The sequence below is a fragment of the Callospermophilus lateralis genome, chromosome 8 (genome assembly GCF_048772815.1).
Source record: "Callospermophilus lateralis isolate mCalLat2 chromosome 8, mCalLat2.hap1, whole genome shotgun sequence".
NCBI lineage: Eukaryota > Metazoa > Chordata > Mammalia > Rodentia > Sciuridae > Callospermophilus > Callospermophilus lateralis.
Genome location: NC_135312.1, coordinates 53,586,560 through 53,608,785, shown reverse-complemented (window position 1 = coordinate 53,608,785; position 22,226 = coordinate 53,586,560). Strand labels below are relative to the sequence as shown.

Here is a 22,226-nt window from a genome sequence, read left to right as displayed (position 1 = left end):
CTTGCCCACTGGAGGCTGGAGTTATTCCTTACCATCTTAACTCTTAGGGAACTGATATCTTCAGCAATGCTTATAACTACTTAAGGATTCTATTTTTAAATTAATTTTACATTTCAAAGATAATAAACTGAATAAAGTTTGTGTCTTTATGTGTAAAAATTGTGCTTGTCAGATATTTCGTTTCTGATTTGGTATATTGACTGGCTGCAAAAGTAACACAAAGGTAATCAATGTGTTAAACATGAAATCAACCGTCCTTAGGAGGTGAGAATAAAATAGAAGACCTTAATGTTTGACAGTTCTCAAGCCAACAAATTTTTAAGAATCAGTGAGAGTTGACCTTGGAGAACATTTGGGGAACTATATTAAGCTAAGTTATTTAAAAGAAGTTGTACTATAAATCCAAACAGGGCCACTTACTATACTTCTGAAATATAATTCTTTAAAATCACTTTACTTTTTTTTTTTTTTTTTTTTGGTTATCAAAGCTGAAATGAAGCTGTAGTGGACAATGGCCCAGAGAACTACTTAAAAACCACTAGGCCATATCTGGAATCCTTTCAGGGAATGGGTAAATTCCCTTAAAGAGTTTCATAATACATTTTTATTTTTATTAATATTTATTTTTTAGGTTTTTAGGTGGACACAATATCTTTTTTTTTTTTTTTTAATGTGGTGCTGAGGATCGAACCCAATGCCTCACGCATGCCAGGCGAGCGCGCTACCACTTGAGCCACATCCCGAAGCCCCCATAATACATTTTTATAACTTAAGACAAATGATTCTAATCATCACATTTCTACATCTACTTAACCCTGAAAAGTCCTTAGATCCTATTTGGACATAAATTGCTTTCAGTGAGGTTAGTCAGGTTTAATAAGGTTAGATATATATGAAAGCAGTTTAAAAAATTAAAAAAAAAAATTCTCCTCTTTTGTACTAGGGATTGAACCTGGGGTACTTTATCTAGTCCATTTTACATTTGAGGCAGGGTTCTTATAGATTTTCTGTGGCTGGCCTGGAATTTGGGATCTTCATGTGTCAGCTCCCAAATTGTTGGGATTATAGGTGTGTGCCACTGTGCCTCGCTTAGTTTTTTGTTTGTTTGTTTTTTGGTACTAAGGATTAATTTTAGAAGAGTTTTAGATACATAGGACATAAAAATAGTAGGATTCCTATATACACCTTACCTGTTTTGCCTACTGTTATCACACTGTTATACAGTATATCTGTCACAATTAAGGAATCAACATTGACAATTACTTTTCCACACTTAGCTTTTTTCTAATACCCTTTTCATTTTAGGGACTTTCACATTACATTTAGTTATAGAGCCTTAAACACCTCAGATGTTTTGTTTTTGATGACTTTGATGATTTGAAGGAGCAAAGGTTAGTTATTTTGTAGAATGTCTCTCACATAGGTATTTTTTTTTTTTTCCTTCTTCTGCTTGGCCTGGAGCTTTTTGGGAAGACCATTCTCTTCATATCACATTAAGGGGTACATATTATTGATGTCACTGCAAATTCTGATGACCTTGGCAAGGTTATTATAATTACTCTTCTCACCATATCCTAATATTTTGAAGGAACCTACTGAACACAGTCCAAACCCAAGAGGTGGGGAATTAAGCCTATTCACTTTGAAGTGGATGGATTTACTTACATAAATTGAAAATTTTCTGTATGGGAGATGTGTAGTCTTTATTTGGTCATTTATATCAATATGGACTCAGGATACTTGTCTTTAGGCTATACTCCCGTAATGTTACTTTGTTGCTCAGAATGTTTCATTTTTGGCCATTGGGAGATTCTTCAGTAGACTCCTTCATCCTTTGTGTAATGTACACTTCCTTACTTTCAGGCAATACAAGATGCCCCAGACCTGGAACCAGCCATTTTTCAGAGAAGCCCTTGGACTCCTTTTCAATTTTCTTTTTTTGTGGGACTGAGGATCAAACTCAGGTTTTGTGCATGCTAGTCAAGTTCTTTACCACTTAGTTATATTCCCAGCTCTCCTCTGGCTCCTTTGTTTTTATTTTTTTAGCAATACTGGGGATTGAATCCAGGGGCACTCTACCACTGAGGTACACTAGTATTCTTTTTTTATTTTGAGATAAAAGCCTCAACTTGCTGAGGGTGCTTTGAACATAATGTGATCCTCCTGCCACAGCCTCCTGAGTTACTGGGATTATAAGTGTGTGCCATCATGTCTGGTTCTTTTGTTTTTATGGCTGTAATATTTCACGGTGTGTGTGTATGTTTGATATATATATATTTTCTCACATCTTTTTTGCTACTATGACTAATGCTGTTATGAACATGAATATACAAATATCTTTAGGAGACACTGCTTTATATTCTTTTGGATATATACACAGAAATGGGCTTACTGGCAATCTGTTTAATTTTAGAAACTGTCATACTGTTCCCAGTCACTGCACCATTTTGTATGGCAATATTTTGTAGTTTTTAGTGTATAAAAAAAGGCTAGCTATGTGCAAAAAAACTTTTTTTTTTTTTTTTAGTGAACTCGGGAGTGCTCTACTGCTGAGCTGCATCCTAATGAGACAGGGTCTTGCTAAATTGCTGAGTCTGGCCTTGAAGTTTTGATCCTCCTGCTTCAGCCTCCTGGCATGCAGCTCTGTGCAATACTAAATGAAAACTCAATTAATTAAATACTTATTCTTCCTTATATTTCTAATTATGGAGTTGCCTCTTTTCAATTTAATGCAAAACTAATTAAAATAACATTTTCCAACTAAGGATAATTCCCATTTTGTTCACTTTTGTTCCCCTCATTCTGTGTGCAGCACCTAAAACAATGCTGGCTCATACAGATACCCCATTCCACCCACCTCCCCCCCTATAAAAGGAAGGCCCTCTCACACACAAAATTATTTAAAGGAAAAAGGAGACAACAAACTAAACGAATTATTAATTTTTATTTTCCTCAGGTATTCTTAAACTTTAGCTTCACCATGTAACAGTCTATAGACTTCTGGAATAACAACTCTTTCCCAGACTGTAACCCTTTTCAGAGATAGAATTTATCAAATAACATGGTTCCAGGATGTTTTTACCCCTGAATTCTAAACCAGCCACAGAATAATTTCTTCTCAGGTCTTAATTGGAATCAAACAATCTAGACATATATAACATAATCATTTCTTTCCTTGCTGAGTGCACTTGCCTTTTTCCAGTCTGTTACTAAGAGATGTCTGAGTATTGCCCTTTCCAAGAAACCAGTCTGCCAGTTCTGATTCTTGGTTCAGAATAAGGAGTTCCTTATTCAAGGAATAATTTAATAAATATGAACTAACTGTCCTCAGCCATCAACAAATTAAAACTGCTTTATACTTGACTTAGCTTTGCTTACAATACTGCTTACAATTTCCCTTATGACACGGAGAGGAAGGAGGGACTGGGAGAGAGATGGCTTGTTTTGTGGTAGGGGACTCTGGAAAAGGCAGATATTTACTTTTTAAGTCATTAAGTGGAAAAACAACAATGTTCTTTCTTGTAATAATGAAAATACTTGTAGGTCAAGACCAGAAAATTCTGATCCTGAAATTATAATATATTACACAATATTATTTTCAGTACATTCAGAATTTATATTACTCTCTAATTTCCCTGAGTTGGGGTTCACAGTTTGGTAGAGATATGTAAAGAAGAGGTAGTTAGTGGGAGTGAAGAGGAAACAATGTTTATGTCTAGCAGCACCTGGGAAAATAGGTAACATCATTTTGACCTCAGTTAACATTTATCTTTCCTTCTTGAAACATCAAATGTAATAGAGGGAGATGATCACTTTTCTATTTTTTTTTTCCCACCCTGCGGTTCTGGGGAATCAAAGTAAGGGTCTTGTGCATGCTAAGCAGCCACTCTACAACTGAGCCACATTTCCAGCCCCTTTCTTTAAATTCATATATGCTTGCACCCTTCCTATTATATCAACCCCATACTCATAAAAATAGCCTTTCCAAAGGTACAAAATAAAATAACCCCTTCAAATTGGGGTTGTTTAGATTTACAGAAGAAAGGCTCAACTCAGTAACTTTTTTTTTATTTATACAATTATTAGGGAAATTGAGCAAAATTTCCAGCAAACCCAATCACTGCCTTTTTTTCCCTGGACCTGATTTACCTAAATTATTCCTATCAACTTAGTTGATTTTAAGAATTGGGCTTTAGGGGTCTTGACATCTAACACAGGTACAGAATGCACCTGTGTGAGTGATTGGTTCAGGTTTCTCCAGTCTTATGATGGGCTGGTGGAATATTGCTTCATCAGCTGCTTGTGACAGGGATTGCAAACTCGCTCAGGCTTGATACTTGAGGGAAGAGGCAGTTCGTTTGTTGAACAAGCATTACAGAAGGTTCCTCTGCAGTTCTTACATACATTCTACAAGGAGAAGAGGAGGTTAGGTGGGAAAAAGAAGAGCAAGGCATAGAATGCATGGGATAGAAAGGCTGAATATTCTAAGTGCTCAATGCCTAATCAAGTGCAGGCTGAATGTCTGCTATGTACCAGGTAGTAGCTGACTAAATTTAATTCTGAACTACAAACAAGTTCACAGTCTAAGATCTAAATGTTATTAGATCTAAATGAAGAGAAGCAGCAATGCCACAATACTCAAAAGAACAGGTAACACAGAAATTGTTCAGTCTTTGGAATACATTTCATACTTGTGATCTTGACATTCATTTTCAGCGGGGCTAATTTAGTGCAAGTACCTAAGCACATGCACTAAGGCAGTGACCTAGCAATGGCTTTGGTGAACAGCCTAGGATTAAAAAAACTGCTAACTTTGAACGGAAAATAAGATTCTGAATACATTCATGTGCTTAATGCATTCTTGCGATGCTCCACAAGCACATCCTTTGGGATATCAGTGAGACAGGCCCACAGCTGGCTCCATCATGTTTATAGGGAAACTCATCTCTCTGAGTCTTTAGTGGCCAAGCACTGGAAGTCATGTTTGTCACTATGGCAGTGTCACTGCTAAGGTTGCAACCAGGGGATATAGAGCTCATCATAAAAGGTTGTGAAGAATAATTCCCCCCCATAAAATACTGCTTTCATCCCAAGCAATCTTCTTGAGGGTGCAGTGGAGTGGGGGTGGGGGTCACTTTCATCTGAAAGCCTGAGAAACCTTTTCCTATGACATGTTGAAGTTACTTTGAATGGCTCAGAAAAGCTGGAATTTGATTAGCAGTTTCTTCTCTTTTGGCACATCTTTCTGTATCTGCAACTTCTAGTCTATAAAAGCAGTTCATCCGTTATCTGGTTCTGCTAAGCTAAGACTAGGTCACAATAATAATTTTGTTTGCTAAAATTCAGAATGATAAAAAATTGTGATGTAATCCAGAATTTGGGCAAAATTATGTCTTCCAAGCACTTGTTTTTTTATAGTCATTTGTACTTAACATTTCTTGAGCATGTACTATAAATTGGGTACCATATTAGATGCTGAGGATACTGTCGTTAGCAAGATGCAGTCCCAGTTGTTGAGGACATTCCTTTCTGAATGCTTCCTTCACTCTGTCTACACTCTACTATAACAAACTGGAAATGTACTCAGGCAGAGACCTAAGGACCACGGGAAAAACAAGTGGTCCAATGGGAAGAGCTCATTTCCCTTTGTTCTGAGCTGGATGAAATACTTTGGTAAATGCTGTATGTTTAAATAAATTATTTGCTTAAAATTATATGTATAGTTATTCATATAATTTGCCAACATGAATTACTATGACTGAAAAAAAATAGGTATCTGATAGATGCTTGCTCCCTTGGCTTCCTACCTGACTCTTGGCACTCTGCTCTACACAACAAAGTTCCTGCTATTCCTGGAAAGGGGCTAGTGGTGCAAAGAACATCTTCATGAAGAACCTGTTCATTTCTCTCCACTTACCTTTGATAGGCTGTCATCCTGGCATAGCTGACATATCTGTGGCTTTTCAGAGAGCAGCGGCTGATCCTAAAGCACACAGTGAGTCAGTTACTTTCCCTCAGCACTAGAAACTTGAATGCTTTCAGAACATGCATTTTCTTTTTGGTTCTGGGGATTAAATCCTGGAGTGCTTAACCAGTGATCTTCATCCTCCCAGACCTTTTTTATTTTTTGAGACAGGGCCTTACTAAATTGCTGAGTCTGGCTTTGAACTTCTGGTTCTCCTGCCTCAGCTTCCTGAGTCCCTGGGATTATAGGTGTGTGCTATGGTGCCTGGCCGGAAAATGCATTTATATATACATTTAGCTACTGTAGCCACACTCAGACTATCTGGAAACTAAAGAAACAAAATTCATAGTCCTATCACCTTTGATATAACCCTAACACTATCCTTACAGCTTTTAATTTTTATAATAAAACAACATGGTTATACTTCTAAATAGAAAATTTAAGCACAGAGAAGTATAAAGTAAAAAAGTTTTAAAAACTGCCCCATCCTTGTTTACTCTACCATCAAAAATAGAGAGCAGTGGGCTTCATTTTATATCCTAATAGCTAAGTCACAGAGTAACTCAAGCACAGAGGCATTTATGGTCTTTCTTGTAGTGTTATCAGACTATATTTGTATCCTATAAGCATTTATGTTAGTTTATTTCTAACTGATCATTTTTTTTTCCTTTCCATTTTATATAAGGAAAAACTAAAGGAAAGAGAGCCGAGGTCTCACAGTATGTCAAGAGAAGTGAGAACTGCTGTTTTCTTAGCAAGTTGCTCAAGGCTGTGCTACTTTCTGACCTTTGACTTACATTATGGTTCTTGTTTACAAATAGATTTGGACTTATATTTTACATCTCCTTTTTACTAGCAAGAAAATAGTTGGCATTTATGTTTTCCAACATGTATGAAAACTTTAGGCAATCCATTATTTAGTACATTGTTGAAAGGTTGGTACACAGAGGATATACCATTTTTCTTTTCCCCATACTGTTTACTGGCTAGGCATAGTGTACCAACTTCATACTTTTAGAAAAATGGGAGGTTCAGTTACCTGTTCATCTGTAGGGTGGGACAGCAGCCTACAATATAGAAACAAAAAATCATAACAAATATCAACTTAATATATTTCCATTTATATCATCTCAGTAAATGTTTAGAAGACAAATAGTTTGTCAAACAAGCAATAATGGAGTTCTTTGATATTACTAGGAACAATTGAATTATTAATTTTGCACTCCCAGATTTTGGACATTTTGGTTAAGTCTATTATTAGAATCTGACACTTGACCTATATTATGGTTCCCATTTACAAACAGATTTGGAGTTATAGTTTATACTTTCTCTTTTCTACCAAGAAAATAGCATTTTTTTTTTTTTCTTTTCCTTTTAGTTCATGTTAGTAAGAACAGAACCCAGGTCTTTGTGTATGCTAGGCAAGCACCCTACCATTGAGCTATATTCCTAGCCAACATTAATGTTTTCTAACATGTAGAATTCCAGTGGCCCATTAGATATATATTTTAATAGCTTTTTTTCTATCCATTATAATGGAAATCTATCCATTATCCTATGTCATATATCAGTCTCTTCTCCCAAATATTCATAAAATGTTAGCTTTAGCAAATTAATCAGGGAAAGGGAAATGAAAGAGATTGTCACATGAAAGTCCATTCAAGCGGTTCTATTTCTTCATTAGACTACATTGAGCTAATCCTGACTTCTCTACTTTCAGCAGAACCTAAAGTAGAGAAGTAAAGCCCAGGTACTTTTAGTTGTGAGGAAAGTGCCACAGGTTGATAATTGTTCCATTTCTTTTTAATTGATGGCAGTGTGATCACAAGACTAGGTTATACCACGTGGGGACGAGGTTTTCAAATATTCCTTGGATCACAATTTCAAGAGGACTGGTGTGGTTCCATGATTGCAGTTCTGGCTGGAATAGGCCCTGGAAGTTGCCATTATGTTGTACAGAAACAAAGGACTTAAAAACAGAAGGTATGTGATAAGCAAAGGCAACTTGCTATGTCACCTAGCCTCTCTGTGACACTCAGTTTTCTCATCTGTAAAGTAGGAATGGATGGTTTTATTTTTGAAAGAGAATTTAATTTAGAAGGAGATACTGAATGTGAAACACACTTTCTAAGCCACAGAGCACAATACAGATAGTATAAGGAAGCACTGACCTATATTCCCAGGGCCTAAATCAGTACTTGGCATTTAATAGACACTCTTGATAATTCCAATTAATAACTTGATTTTAGACCACTAGTAGGCTGACCCTGAAAGGCACTTGGAAGGCTAATTTTACAGCCGAGTACCCTTCCCTGTGCCTGTGCTGATCTGTAATGTCAGATGAGCTGTATCTTTTTTTTTTATATATAAATACATGTTTGTTCTTTTTTTGTGTGTGCTATTGAGGACTGAAACCAGGAGACACTACCATTGAGTTATATCCCCAGCCCATTTTAATTTTTTATTTTGAGACAGGGTCTTCCTAGGTTGTGGAGGCTGGTCTCAATCTTGTGACCCTCCTGCCTCAGCCTAACAAGCTGCTGGGATTACAAGCTTGGATCACTTCTCTGGGCTAGATTGACTGAAGTTTAAGGTTAGTCTTGTATTAAACCATGTTCTCAAAGAGCACAAGACGGGGCTGGGGATGTGGCTCAAGTGGTAGCGCGCTTGCCTGCCATGTGTGCGGCCCGGGTTCGATCCTCAGCACCACATACAGAGATGTTATGTCTGCCGAATACTAAAAAATGAATATTAAAAAATTCTCTCTCTCTCTCTCTCTCCCTCCCTCTCTCTTTAAAAAAAAAAAAAAAAAAAAGAGCACAAGACTTGGAAATTATGTTGTCCTTGGAGGCAAGGAAAGGATATTTTGACTAAGTCTGTGATAGTCACTTACCATTGGATTATGTGTTTAACTTCCCCAGCAGCTACCTATGCTTTAGAGAGAGCAAAGATGACACTCTACCTCATTCTTAAGGCATCAAAAGCCAGGGTAGGGACAGCTTTCCAGAGTGCACACTATAGAGGTCTTTCCAAAATCCTTTATGGTTTTCTTTTCTCATCACTAACCTCTCCCCCTGCTTTAAATATACTTAATTTTAAATTCACAGCAAAACAGAATTGAAAGTACAGAGACTTCCAACATACCTCTGTACTCCCAGCTTCCCCTAATATCAACATGCTGCAACACAGTGGGTACATTTGTCACAACTGATGAGTCTACATCAACACATCATCATCACACAGAATTTATAGTCTAGATTTCTTGGTGGTACACATTCTATAGGTTTGGACAAATGTGTAATGAAATGTATCCACCATTATAGTAGTGTTCAGAATAGCTTCATTACTTGAAAAATGCTCCATGATCCTCTATGATTTCATCTCTCCCTTCAGCCACTGATTTTCTTTTTACTGTCTCCATGGCTTTGCCTTTTCTAGACTGTCACAGAGTTGGAGCTTCTTCATTTTTTGATGCAGTGGCACCATATATTTTGTTATATTTCTAACCTGCTAAATTACTGTTAAAAATCAGCTTCCTTGAAATAATTCTGTTTTACATAGTGAGAAGATCAGACACAAAGTTAAGAAACAGAAATGAAGTTAAGCTGTTTCAGACACTTAAGAAAAAGAAATGAGAGCAGGAAATGTGAGTATCTATTTGAAACTTAGTACATACGTGAAAAGAAGTCATATTCAGGAACATTTAAGAACCCAAGAAATGCTATGATTTATGCTACATTCTCCTGGGACACCAATTCAGTATAAATGAGAACTAATCTTTAAGTGATAATTTGAGTTTTAGAATTAAGTAAGAGTCAGAGGACAGCCTGATTACCCTTCTTTGTTCTGAAATGACCTAATAAGTTTACTTTAATTAATACTGTTATCTGGTTTTATTATTTATTCACTTTCCCCTCCAAATGTCTTTCTGGCATATTAATATTAAAAGTCAGTGTTTTGCCTGTGTCAGTGCCAATGTATATTAAATAAGCTCCCTCTTTCCCACTGTCCCCAAGTAACTTTGTATCTTACTTAATACTTAATTAACAAACACCTGCGGTTTTCTTCCAAGGACTTTTTAATTTTATCATTTTCCTCTTGAATTTTGTACTTTTCATCCTGCCAAAAGAAAATAGCCCAATTTCAAAATTTATCTTATTTATGAGTAAAGTAAGTTCAAAATACCTATATATCAGTTACTTCTTATGAGTTTTTTTTTTTTTTTCCCCCTGACTGAGCTCTGCATAACTGGTAAAATCAAGCACAACTGTATCTAGCAGACCTGTGTAATCCTCTGGAAATTCAATCAAATAGATGCCTGAATGCTACAACAACTTCTACAGCCTATGTATTCAGAGAATTTTCTACTCTGAAGAATGAGGTAAAGTTCCACCTGCATATTGATACCAATGCTCTTAAGCCCTGACTGGGCAGTTTTTAGGGACAAATTCTGTGGCATGAGAACATGTATGTGTACACACACACACTGCTGCATGCCTTGAATTGCAGTCCATCTGCTTCCAAAAGTGGAATCTGTGTTCTTAGACCATTCAACTATCAAAGAAGGGAGGTTAATGTACTATTTATCCTTCTAGAAACTCTACTACAAGGCAATTCTAGATTGAAAAACTTAAACTCACTGATAAAATAAGGTAAGACTTAAGTAAACCTTTGTAACTCCTTCATATTTTGTTCACTAAACTTAATAAAGATAACATGCTTATGTAGAATGGCTCTTTACATACTTTAAAAAATTAGCGGTGGTTACTATTACAATGCATTTACATTTACCATTTTTTTTTTTTTTTTTTTTTTTGGTATCAGAGTTTGAACCTAGGAGCACTTAACCACTGAGCCACATTCCCCAGCTCTTTTTAATTTTTTAATTTTCAGACAGGGTCTCTCAAAGTTGCTTAGGGCCTTGCTCAGTTGCCGAGGCTGGTTTTAAACTTGCTATCCTCCTGCTTTAGACTCCCGAGCTGCTCCCATTTTTTTTTTTTTTTTTTAAACTCTTTGGCAAATTAACAGCTCATTCTCTAGAAATTTTAAATAAGAATCGTATATAGGTTTTACTTTATTATATATAATAACATACATAAAGGAGCCAATTTCTTCTCTGTGTTTGATACAAAAAGTACCTCATGCGTTTTGGACTTCATTACTTGAAGAAATTGGCTCTTGTTTCCTAGTCCCAGAGATGAGTCTAATGTATGAAATATGATATGTCAAGAGCTTTGTAATGTTTTGAACAACCAATAAAAAAAATTAAAGAAAAAAAAAGGATCTTATCCAATTTTAGCTTCCTCACCACTGCAGGTGCTAGACGACCCTCCTTTTAAGAATGTTTGGTAGGAATTTTTATTTCTGCTCTTTAAAACCACTGTTACTTTCCCTTCCTTAAGCTTTGTTCCCTCTAATTATTTCTAAAAGAAATTCCTAGAGTATGCTCAAACTGAAATCCTCATGACTTAGAAATACTAGCAGAAATCCAAGAAGCATGTTTTTGTTAAGCTACCACAAAAATCTTAAAAAATTATTATTACAATCCCCTTTCCAGATGAAATCATGAAGACTCGGAATAAAGCTTTCATCTCTCCAGTCCAGCTCATTTGCTGTCTGTTGACCAGAGGCCACAGCAATAAGGTATGAAATCCATGGGCTCATCAAGGTAGCCTCTCAAAATTAAAATAAAGTAAATAAACAAGAGAGTAACAAACATTACCACCTTGGGTTCTGGCTTCTGACTCTTTTCTGGGGTGCTCCTGTTGTGTAACCTTCTTTCTTTTTCCTGTTTTAGTTCTAACTCAAGCTGGTTCCTGGGATAGGTGGGAAAGGAAGATTGAAAATTTGAATTTCTGTATTCACATTCCAAACTCTTTTCTTTTTTAAATATTTCTTTTTTTTTTCAACTTTTTTTTTTTTTTTTTTTTTTTTTTTTGCCAAATCTTTCTCTTAAAGTTGAGTAATTAAGTTTCTTTTGGGGTATTGAACTTGGGGGCACTGGACCACTGAGCCTTATTTTGTATTTTATTTAGAGACAGGGTCTCAGTGAGTTGCTTAGCACCTCGCTTTTTGCTGAGGCTGGCTTTGAACTCGAGATCCTCCTGTCTCATACTCCTAAGTAGCTGGGATTAAAGGTGTTTGTCATTGTGCCTGGCCAGTAATTAAGTTTTGATGAATTAAAAGTTACCACACATATATGGACAACTAAGCTTTAAAGTACTAAAATACAATAAAACCAATAATATTAAAAAACATAAAACATGCTTAATCTTTCTTGGATGATTATGGATATGTTTTAGGACTGCCCAGTGCCTGAAGGGCAACTCCTGAATATTGGTATTTTATATGAACTCTTCTTTAAGAGTTGTGGTCACTGAAATGACAATAGTATTTGCCATAACCAAAAGACAGCATTTATAAAATTTCAGCAAGATACAGTATCAAAGTATGGTTATTATAGATCCATTTCATATTAATTAGTTGTTCTCTCTTAAAGTTATGTACTCTACCCTCAAACACTACTGATCTCTGTTGCTATGAGCTTTATATCCAACAAAGTTCTAGTTGTTTGGAATCAGTGACTTAAGCACAAAAGTGAGTCACATTTGAAATATAATATGGAACAGTGGTTAGTGCTGGAGTCAGAGAAATAGATTTTTGAATGATAGTGTTGTCACTTATTAGCTTACCTGTCAGTTTAAACACATTTGACCCTCCCAAGCTTTAACTCCATCTGAAAGTGGGGGCAACAATATAAACTACTAAAAGGATTGCTGTGAAAACACTGGGTGTGGTGAAGAGCTCTGTAAAGTACACGGCACACAGGAGGAATGCAGGAAATACTAACTAATGTTATTACTGCTATATTGGCTATTCATTACTATTTATCTAGGACCCTGCACTCAAATTTCCTAATTCTTTAATTACAAAGGATGTTGACAGGATTTAGGGAATTGTGATATATGTGAAGCTAATGGAATTCCAATCCAGGGAAAAGATAGTAGCTGAAATGGCTGTAAGTCCTGAGATTCCCTTCTTGCTGTCTGGCCTTAGAACTCCCCATGACCACCCTGTCAGCTCAAGCTGCCCTCCCTTCACCGCTGCCTGGTGAGCTCCTCCACTTCCAGCTGTAGACTGTTGATCTTGTCTCCGAAGTCCTGTTTGAAGAGCCGGTTGTCCAATTCAGCAGACTGGCGGCCGCGCTCAGCCTGGCGCAATCTGGATGTGAGCCATATGAACTTGTGATAAAAAACAAAAGCCATGGTGGGGAGGAAGACCAAGTTCACAACACAAAATAACCCAAGGAGGAAGGCATGGAGAGAGAAAGAAGAAAAAAAACTTTGTAGGACACAGGGGAAAATATTATGAGGGAAAAAAAAGATGGAGAAGAAACAAATTCTAAAGAAAAGCAAGATGAAGGTGAACCAGGCAGAGGAAAATTTTCCAATTTTTTTTATTCTAGCACTACAGTTTACAGTCATTAGATGATCAACAATAAAACATCACTTTTTAGAAAATCCATATCCAAAGCCAACCTCAAGTACATAGTAATTTGAGTTTTTAATTCATATTTTGTTTTTATTTCCTATTTGATTTGGTACTTTTTATTCGCTTTACATACATAACTGGAACTTGTAATTGAGTAACTATCTTAATAAGTGGAATTATAACATTTTTCTGGTCCTTTCCTCAAACCACATATATTAAATCATAGGACATTATACATCAACCTTAACCAGGCTTCAGGTTATCATACAAGGAAAAGCCTTTTTCAGAGTTTGGTTGACTCTTTCCTTTCCATTTCTACTAAGTCATGTGTGACTATGTGGACAAACAATTCAGCACTGGGCCTTATAAGACTCCTGGCTACATTCTCTGGACGATTCCAATGGATGCTTTCTTCTAAACTTATAATTTTGCACCTATAAGAATCATGTTTTAGAAGGCAAAACACTTGGAGCTTTATATAAAGGAACTTAGAAGCATGCTATGTGTAGTTTAAAAGTTTTTATTTTCATGTTTGAGTCCTCCCTCCAAATGCCCATAGAAAAGACAACTCATCACCACAAAAGGTTGATGCAGATAAGAATGTAGTAAGCATTTTATTTATATAGGTGCAAAATGATAAGAACTAATATAAGCTCAAGAGCACAGTATCTTTCATAAAGTTGGCTCTAACATATGTTCTTCAATTTGATTTTGGTTCGAGTCTGTGTAAGCATAAAAACATATGAAATCTATTATACTCTCTTAATTCTGGTTTTGCCAAGTAGAAGGTAAAGAATTTCAAGAGCCGGAAGCAAATGGGTTATCTTTGTCCCTACCTTAGCAGCTGAAATGCTGTGAAGCATACCAGAATGAAGGAAAAACAAAACAAAACAAAACAAAAAACAAACCCAAGCAAACAAAATCCCAAATATTTTGACAAGACCTTTTGACAGAACGAAGGCTTACTATAAAAGCCTGTATCCCCAAATCAAAAGTCACTTTAGGAAAAAAAAAAAAAATCAAGGTATTTATACAATTATTTACAATGTAAAGCATAGAAAGGGTTAGATTGGTGGTCACTTAGGAAAAGAAGCCCTGCTAATATTGCTTGTGGATACCTACTGGGAACTTTTATATGGACACAGTATCTTCATTTTATCTATTTATTTTATGTGGTGCTGAGGATCGAACCCAGTGCCTCACACATGCAAAGCAAGTGCTCTACCACTGAGCTACAACCCCAGCCCTGGGAACTTTTATTTTTATACTAAATAATAATAAAGAATGTGCTTTATAATTTATTTCTTAATCTGAAATGTTCTAATAACTAAATTGTTAGTTTCCCAGAACCATTAGCAAACCCATCTAAACAAAAAGTAACAGAAATTCTTAATAACAGAAACTAAGGAATAACAGGCAGGAAATCGTTATTCATATATACGCCTTATCCTCTTTACTCCAGTAGGAAAAGCAGGATAGATCTGAAAAATGCATAGTGCATTTTATTTACAGGAGAAGAGTGTTTTTATTAAAATTTTTTCTCTTTGAGCTAAAGTGGAATTGCAGAAAAAGTGGCAGAGGTAGAAGATGACAAATATTAGGAGATTTTTCTCAAGCTTCCATAATATGATGTTATCGTAAGTTACCTAATTATTAAATTTATCTCTATGTACTTTAAAGAAATATAAGGATGCTTTTCTTTGTTGTTGTTGTTCAAAATCACTAAGGCAAAAAAGTTGCAAGCAATCTTGGTTACTGAGAATAGAACTGTAATGAAATACTAAGCACTTATCCTTAGTTTGGGGATTAAACCTACATAACAAAATTGAAAAGGGGTCATGGTCTAAGAGACACAACTACTTTAGAAGAGTCCAAGTTTACATGGTAGTCACCTCTAGTTCATTACATTGCAATGACAGAACAGGCTTGCTGATACAGACATTAACAATGCACCTAGAATCTGATATTACCAAGGAATGGGTTGTAAAGGCATCATTAATATATATATATATACAAAGCCTCAATTCTCTGGGCTTTTCTTTTTAAATGCTATTTTTATTTATTGGTCAACTCAGAAGTAATTTCTCAGTTTATTTGGCATTTAATTAGAAATTTGCACCAAATTTCTAACTCTGGGGAGAAAATAATAATAAGAAAAAAACCCCAACCTATTTGTCCAATTGTTATTTTTAACAGTCCAACAAATACAAAGTCAACTTTGGATGACATTTTTATGGAATCAGAGCTTAAACATAATAACTTTCAGATTTCTTCCTTTTACAATTGACTTGTGATACTGTGAGGTGACCAACTGCAAAATGCCTAATGATGTTTTGGGATCAGTTTATTTGCTGCACTATTTAAGGTCTTTGCCTGTTTCACCAAATCTTTTTCACTAGATGAAATAAAATAAAAATGAAAATGAAGTGAAAGGGAAATGAGGAAATGAATAAACAGGAAACACAAAGATAGCAAGAGAAATAAGTCAGCTTAATATTCAGAGAGGTAAGTCATATTTTATTCTCTCTGCTTTAAATGCCAAGTCTAAATGAGTAAAAAATATGATACATCTCAAAAGTACAATTTAGAAATACTAAAATATATTTGTTATAAACATATAACTGCCTATGAGCAAGTACTTAGCTTACTTTTTTTTCTATAGATACTTTTTATTTATCACCCATATTAGAGGTTTTGAGTTTATTTATAAATCTGCAGTTAACTTTTAAGTTAACAATAAATATGCACTGTTGTTTAGTACCTTCCCTCATTAAGAATCATTGGAATAAAAGAAGTCACCCATTCATCCATTCATTCACATATCTACCAAATTTATGCCTTGTACATTTAAGGTACTGACATATCCAATGAGGGAACATTTTTGTGTCTGTGTGTGTGGTACTAAGGGTTGAATCCAGGGCCTTAAACACGGTAATCAAGTGCTCTACTACTGAACTACAACTCCAGCCCTCCCAATGAGGGAGCTTAAAAGATCTTAAAAGATTTGTTAATTAGGGCTAGGGATATAGCTCAAGTTGGCAGAATGCTTGCCTTGAATATACAAAGCCCTGCGTTTAATCCCCAGCACCACCACCACCAAAAAAAAAAAAAAAAAAAAAAAATGTTAATTAATCTCAAGGAGCCTATGCTCTCAAAGGAAGGTATGTATTTAAAGGACTATAAGGTAAAGCAGACAGTAATAAGTGCCACTAAGTGGTAAAGATAGAGACAGACATAACGCTATTTCTAGCTGAAAATAGGTATCAGAAGAAGCTTTGTCTCAGCAGCTTGGGAAGCTGAGGCAGGAGGATTGTGAGTTCAAAGCCAGCCTCAGCAATTTAGTGAGGCCCTAAGCAACTGGGAGAGACCCTGTCTCAAAATAAAATATGGTTAAGCGCCACTGGGTTCAATCCCCAGTACTGGGGAAAAAAAAAAAAAAGCAGCTTTGGAGTGTGCTTGAATGGAAAAAATATATCTAAAAAACAAGGAAGCAGGAAGGAGAAGGTCATTTCTAATTGATGGAACTCTCAGCAAAGCAATGGATGAAAAAAGGGGAAAGCATATCCAGGAAGCCATAGTTTAGTTTTTTTCAAGTGCAAAAAGGGTGATAAGTAGGTGTTAAAGGTGGAAACACTGAATGACCCTGGGTGCCATGCTGTGTTCAGTCCTGAAATCTTAGCCATGTTTCTCTTGGCTGCTGAGTCAACAACAGTAGTTTCAGACAAATGGAGAATTAAGAACATATCATAGAAAGAGAGATGCTTTGGGCAGAGAGAACTGAAAGACTGGTGGGATATGGTGGTCAGAGGAAGAAAACTCAAGACCAGTCTCCTGATGGAAGTCAGAGAGGAGACACACACTGCAGATGTCAGTGGAAGCTAAACAACTATTGCGGAGCAAGTAGACAGCAACGGGAGATGGGAGAGAAGAGAGAAAAAAGATTAAAGAAGGGAAAGATCCATAATAGATCTTTCTATTTCTATTTCTAAACCACCTTTTGGAACCCCTAGCGCATCTAGTGCCAAAGTATTCCAAGACTTTAGTGAGGAACAATAAAATCACACAATTATAAACACATACTTAAAAATTCTTTCATTCTTGAAAGTATACTTCTAAGACTCGTCAGTGAAATGGGTTAAATTCCCATTTCTAATATTCAAAGTAGTCAGGACAGGCTGACTGACATTTCTTAACAATATTTTCAATGACATCTTAGAACACATAAAATTCAATTGGCTTTCTTTCTCCAGGTATGGCTGATTAGGGTTGGAAGAATTTCATATATTTTTTATTTGCCCAAAGCAGAGCATACTCTCTTCACTTTTAGCACTCACAGCTCAAAGTATTCACTAAAGGAATAGCACTTTTTACCTTTGTTCCAGTTGTTTAATGGTAGCAGCCATCTGATTAGTCTTCTCTTCCAAGCGACTATTTAGTTCACTTTTCTGTTTTACTCCTAAGTCTGAACTCTGTATAGAAAATAATTATAGACTATAACATAAACTTCTTAATTATAATCACATATGCTTTTTGAACCTGATGGTAAGGGGAAAACAGAGAAATATAAATGCTCATACATTTCCAAATAGGAACAAACAAACAAACCCCAAATCCCCAAACCAAAGCTCCAAAAGCAATTTGGTTAAAATCAGTATTATTTATAGGCAACCTTATCATAATATCAGAAGGTTCATCAATTTATCATGTTCCATTTAAAATCTAATGGAATACATAACTCAGCTGGCATCTTAAGATAGAGAGTATAAATTGTAGGATTAAAAAAGACCCCAACCAGTTTTGCAATATGAAAAGTGGGCTTGATTTTTCAGAACACAATAGAGAATCTTATGAGAGTCTGATCCTTTTTTTGTATGTGTATGTAATACTAGGGATTGAACCCAGGGCCTCATACATGCTAGGCAAGTGTTCTACCACTAAGCTACATCTCCAGTCCTTTTTAAAATTTCATTTTGAGACAGTCTTGCTATGTTGCCCAGACTGGCCTTGAAATGTGATCCTCCTGTCTCAGCCTCCCCTCAGCTGGGATTCTGGGTTGTGTCAGTGCTTAGTGACTCTTCCCTCTTAAAGTGTGATTCTACAGAACAAGAAGGATGGAGGGGAGCTCCACTATTTCAGAAAGCTGGTGAATCTATTCCTCATATTTCCCCTACCTGCAGCTTAAAAGCAAGTTCATGCTTGAGAGCCCTGAGATCATCCAGCTGCTGCCGCAGAGACACCAGGGCATCCTGCTTCTCACAGACATCCTTCTCCAGCATCTTCATAGCCAATTCCATCTCCTGTCTCATGCTGATCTGGATCTCCAACTCTTTTTCAACATCCTGCCCCACCAGAGGTAAATGAATTGATTATACTCCCTTTTCTCAACTAAGTACAACCATAAAATTTCACAGGAAGGGTAGACCAAAACCCTCAGGTCTGAATATTCTGGTAAAATGGCCAAAAGCCATCATTCATTTTCAGAGACATTAACAATAAGAACAATTAAGTATAACATCTGTTTGATAATGTACAAATCTAAAAAATTACTAGGTTAAAGACAATGCTATTTATGGTCAAAATATGCACACACTTGGGGTACTGTGACAATGCATAAGTCCTATTATAGAAATATACATAAAGTGTTATAGTAGAAGCACAAATTGAAGTAGTTGCAATTCTCCCAAATTTAAATGTTGATATATTCAAGAACCCAAGGAACTCAGAGTATACTCTGGGTCCCCAAGGATAACATCTCAATTATTAGGAATTATCAATACAGCTAACTGAATTTTTAGATTCACTTAACATGAAACTCCTTTTTGTTTCAACCATTATGACTGTAACTTTATTCAGATCAGCAAAGATACAGAGACCTGAGTTGTGTCTAAGATATATCTAGCACCTTGCCTATTTCTTGCCTTCTTAACAAATATTTATCTTATTTCTTATTATGATAAAAAAATACAAAAATTTTAAGATTTTTATTATGTGCTACTTAACTGAGACACCCCTCTCAACATGATTAGCACGATATAAAATGAATCATGCTATATCTAAAAATCTGACATATTATTTCTAGGACCTTCCTTGTAAGAAGTATTTTGAGATCAATTTACAAACACATAGAAGGCAGATACTAAATAACATTACTATGTTTTCAGACAATCTTAAGTTCTGCTGTATACTGTTAATTTGTAATAACTTTTTATTACACATTAAATCACCCCTTATTTTTTGTCTTTTCCCTATTCTTAGAGACACTATGGGGGGGAGGGGTCCTTTTGTTTGTCATCCTATTTGAACTTCAGGAAGAATTAATATGCTAATAGCAAGGTTTATGATACTTATGAATCTTAAACACATACTACACATATATATTTTAATTTCTAAGAGTAATACTGGACAATAAAATTTTATATATATATATATATATATATATATATATATATATATATATATATATATTAGAGTGAGAATAAACTCAGGAATAATAGGTAAAAATAAGATAATCTACATTCATGATTCCTACTAAGGGGACGATGTCAAGCTTTGCAGTGGTGAGGACTGAGGGAGGAGTGGGGATAAGTAAGTTCTATATACCTAGTGTTCCTGAAATATAAAGCAAAAAAAAAAAAAAAGCAGGGGGTAGTTTTGAGAAAGCCACACAGGGAATGTGGGTTAAAAAAAAAAGTTAAGAAACAGTTTTCAGAATTATAAAAAAGTTATATATAGAATACTACTGATATTCCAGATCTTGGTCTATAAGGTAAAATCTCTTAGGCCATTTCACGTGTTCCTGAAATACCAGAACTTAGGCAAAGTTTACCAATCGTAATTGTGTCTCCTCCTTTAAATGCTTTCTTGCTTCACTTAGTGCTTGTCCTTCTGCAGTCCTATCTTGCTTAGGACCCTTGAAAAGAAATAAAGTATTGAATATTTAGGGATTTAAATAACCTACACAGCATTAGCAGATACTGGCATTGCTATTTAGTAAAGAAAAATGATGATAGATATGGTGTTGTGCTGTGGGGATAGGAGACGAATTTGTAAACCCTGGAGCCAGGTTTTGCATACCCAAGGTCGCTGCTGTGTGGAGACTGGGTGAAGCCACCATGTCTGATCAGGAAGCAAAACCTTCAGTCGAGGATTTGGAGAACAATACTACATCAAACTCAAAGCTATTGGACAGGATAACACTGAGATTCACTTTAAAGTGAAAATGACAACACATCTCAAGAAACTCAAAGAATCATACTATCAAAGACAGGGAGTTCCAATGAATTCACTCAGGTTTCTCTTTGAAGGTCACAGAATTGCTGATAATCATACTCCAAAAGAACTGGGAATGGAGGAAGAAGATGTAATTGAAGTTTATAAGAATAAAAAAGGAGTCATTAAATGGTTTAGATATTCTTTTATTTTTTTTCTTTTCCCTCAATCCTTTTTTATTTTTAAAAGTAGTTCTTTTGTAATGTGGTGTTCAAATGGAATTGAAAACTGGCACCCATCTCTTTAAAACAGGGTCTCACTGAGTTGCTTAGCACCTTGCTTTTGCTGAGGTTGGCTTTGAATTCACAATCCTCCTGCTTCGGCCTCTGGAACTGCTGGGATTACAGGCATGCACCACTCCACCACTGTTTGTTTTCACTGTGCTGATTTTTTGGTGATCAAACCTCAGCTCCCTTCGTATTGCCCTCTCCTTTTAAAAAATTACACATGTACACAGAGAGGCCACCTTTTTCAGGACTGCATTTTCAGGCTTGTGGTGGTAAATAAGATCGACCAATGTGAGTACCTATAATGACTTTCCAATTGGCCCTGAAGTTCTAGCACGTGATTGCTTCATTCCTGGACTGTGACTTTCAGTGGGAAATGGAAGTTTTTCAGAGAACTGAATTGTGGGAAAATGACCTTTGCTTAAGTTGATGCTACTTTTAAAATCTGAATGTTTGGACCAAAAGAGGAGGAATAAAGCTTTGGAGTCAAGATGACAGATATGATGAGAGTAATGACGAGCTCCAAAGATGGCTTCACTGAAGAGAAAGCATTTTTTTTTTTCAAGTGAGAATTATATTCTGTCAACAGTTGTTATACTCAAATGATCAAATCTCATAAATAATTGGCTTGAGAATAAAATTAAAAAACTATTCTTAAATATAGAGGACCCTTTGAAGATCTCTTATAAATTAATGAACACAATTCATTCCACTTAAAATGTAGTTGATCAAATACTCTAATAAACAGAACCAAAAGTCAGATCTCAAATCTTAAAATAATTTCTTCTAAAGAGGAAATGTTATGCAGCATTGACTGTACAGACATTAATCAATTGTTTGGGAGCCAAAGAATTTATATTCTTAATAGTCTTTCTTCTTCCTAAGATAGAAGGGTTGATATCATAGAAGATGTTATAATATATTACATGCTGGAAAGAGAAAAAGAGGATGATTTCCATACAGATTTGCCAAAGATTTATGATGAAGTAAAGAACAATGCTTTCAAACCCTCTCGTTTCCATGGTGTTCATCTTCTTCCCTTCTCAATTTTCATTGGGATTTAAGAATGAGAACATTTGTGAAAGAACTTGATATGTGACTAAAGAAGCAATAGTTTAATATTTGTTATAATATAAGATCATATGCTTCTGAGAATTATTAAAGATGTTTGTAAATTTAAGAATGAATTGAAAAACAGTATCTGTGGGAATACCCACATACACACATATATATGGAATTATGGATTTAAAAAAATATTTTGTATTTTCTACTCT

General features: G+C 35.6%; 1 protein-coding gene across 6 annotated transcripts in view; it reads right to left on the bottom strand.

Moving 5' to 3' along the window:
* Positions 1-2,925: 2,925 nt before the first annotated feature.
* The window catches only part of Rufy3 (RUN and FYVE domain containing 3), a 77,701-nt gene continuing 58,400 nt past the window's right edge, over positions 2,926-22,226 (bottom strand). For 2 of the 6 annotated variants that reach the window (XM_076864493.2, XM_076864494.2), the window contains 9 exons: positions 20,283-20,366; positions 18,628-18,795; positions 17,828-17,925; positions 13,067-13,186; positions 11,691-11,781; positions 10,020-10,084; positions 7,005-7,032; positions 5,918-5,983; positions 2,926-4,407 (listed from right to left, as the gene is read on the bottom strand). In XM_076864493.2, the coding sequence (XP_076720608.1) occupies positions 4,264-4,407; positions 5,918-5,983; positions 7,005-7,032; positions 10,020-10,084; positions 11,691-11,781; positions 13,067-13,186; positions 17,828-17,925; positions 18,628-18,795; positions 20,283-20,366 (864 nt within the window). In that variant the 3' untranslated portion in view covers positions 2,926-4,263. Of the gene's footprint in view, positions 4,408-5,917; positions 5,984-7,004; positions 7,033-9,997; positions 10,085-11,690; positions 11,782-13,066; positions 15,852-17,827; positions 17,926-18,627; positions 18,796-20,282; positions 20,367-22,226 lie in introns of those variants that run through there. The other 4 variants (XM_076864497.2, XM_076864498.2, XM_076864495.2 and 1 more) reach the window with 3 other exon arrangements.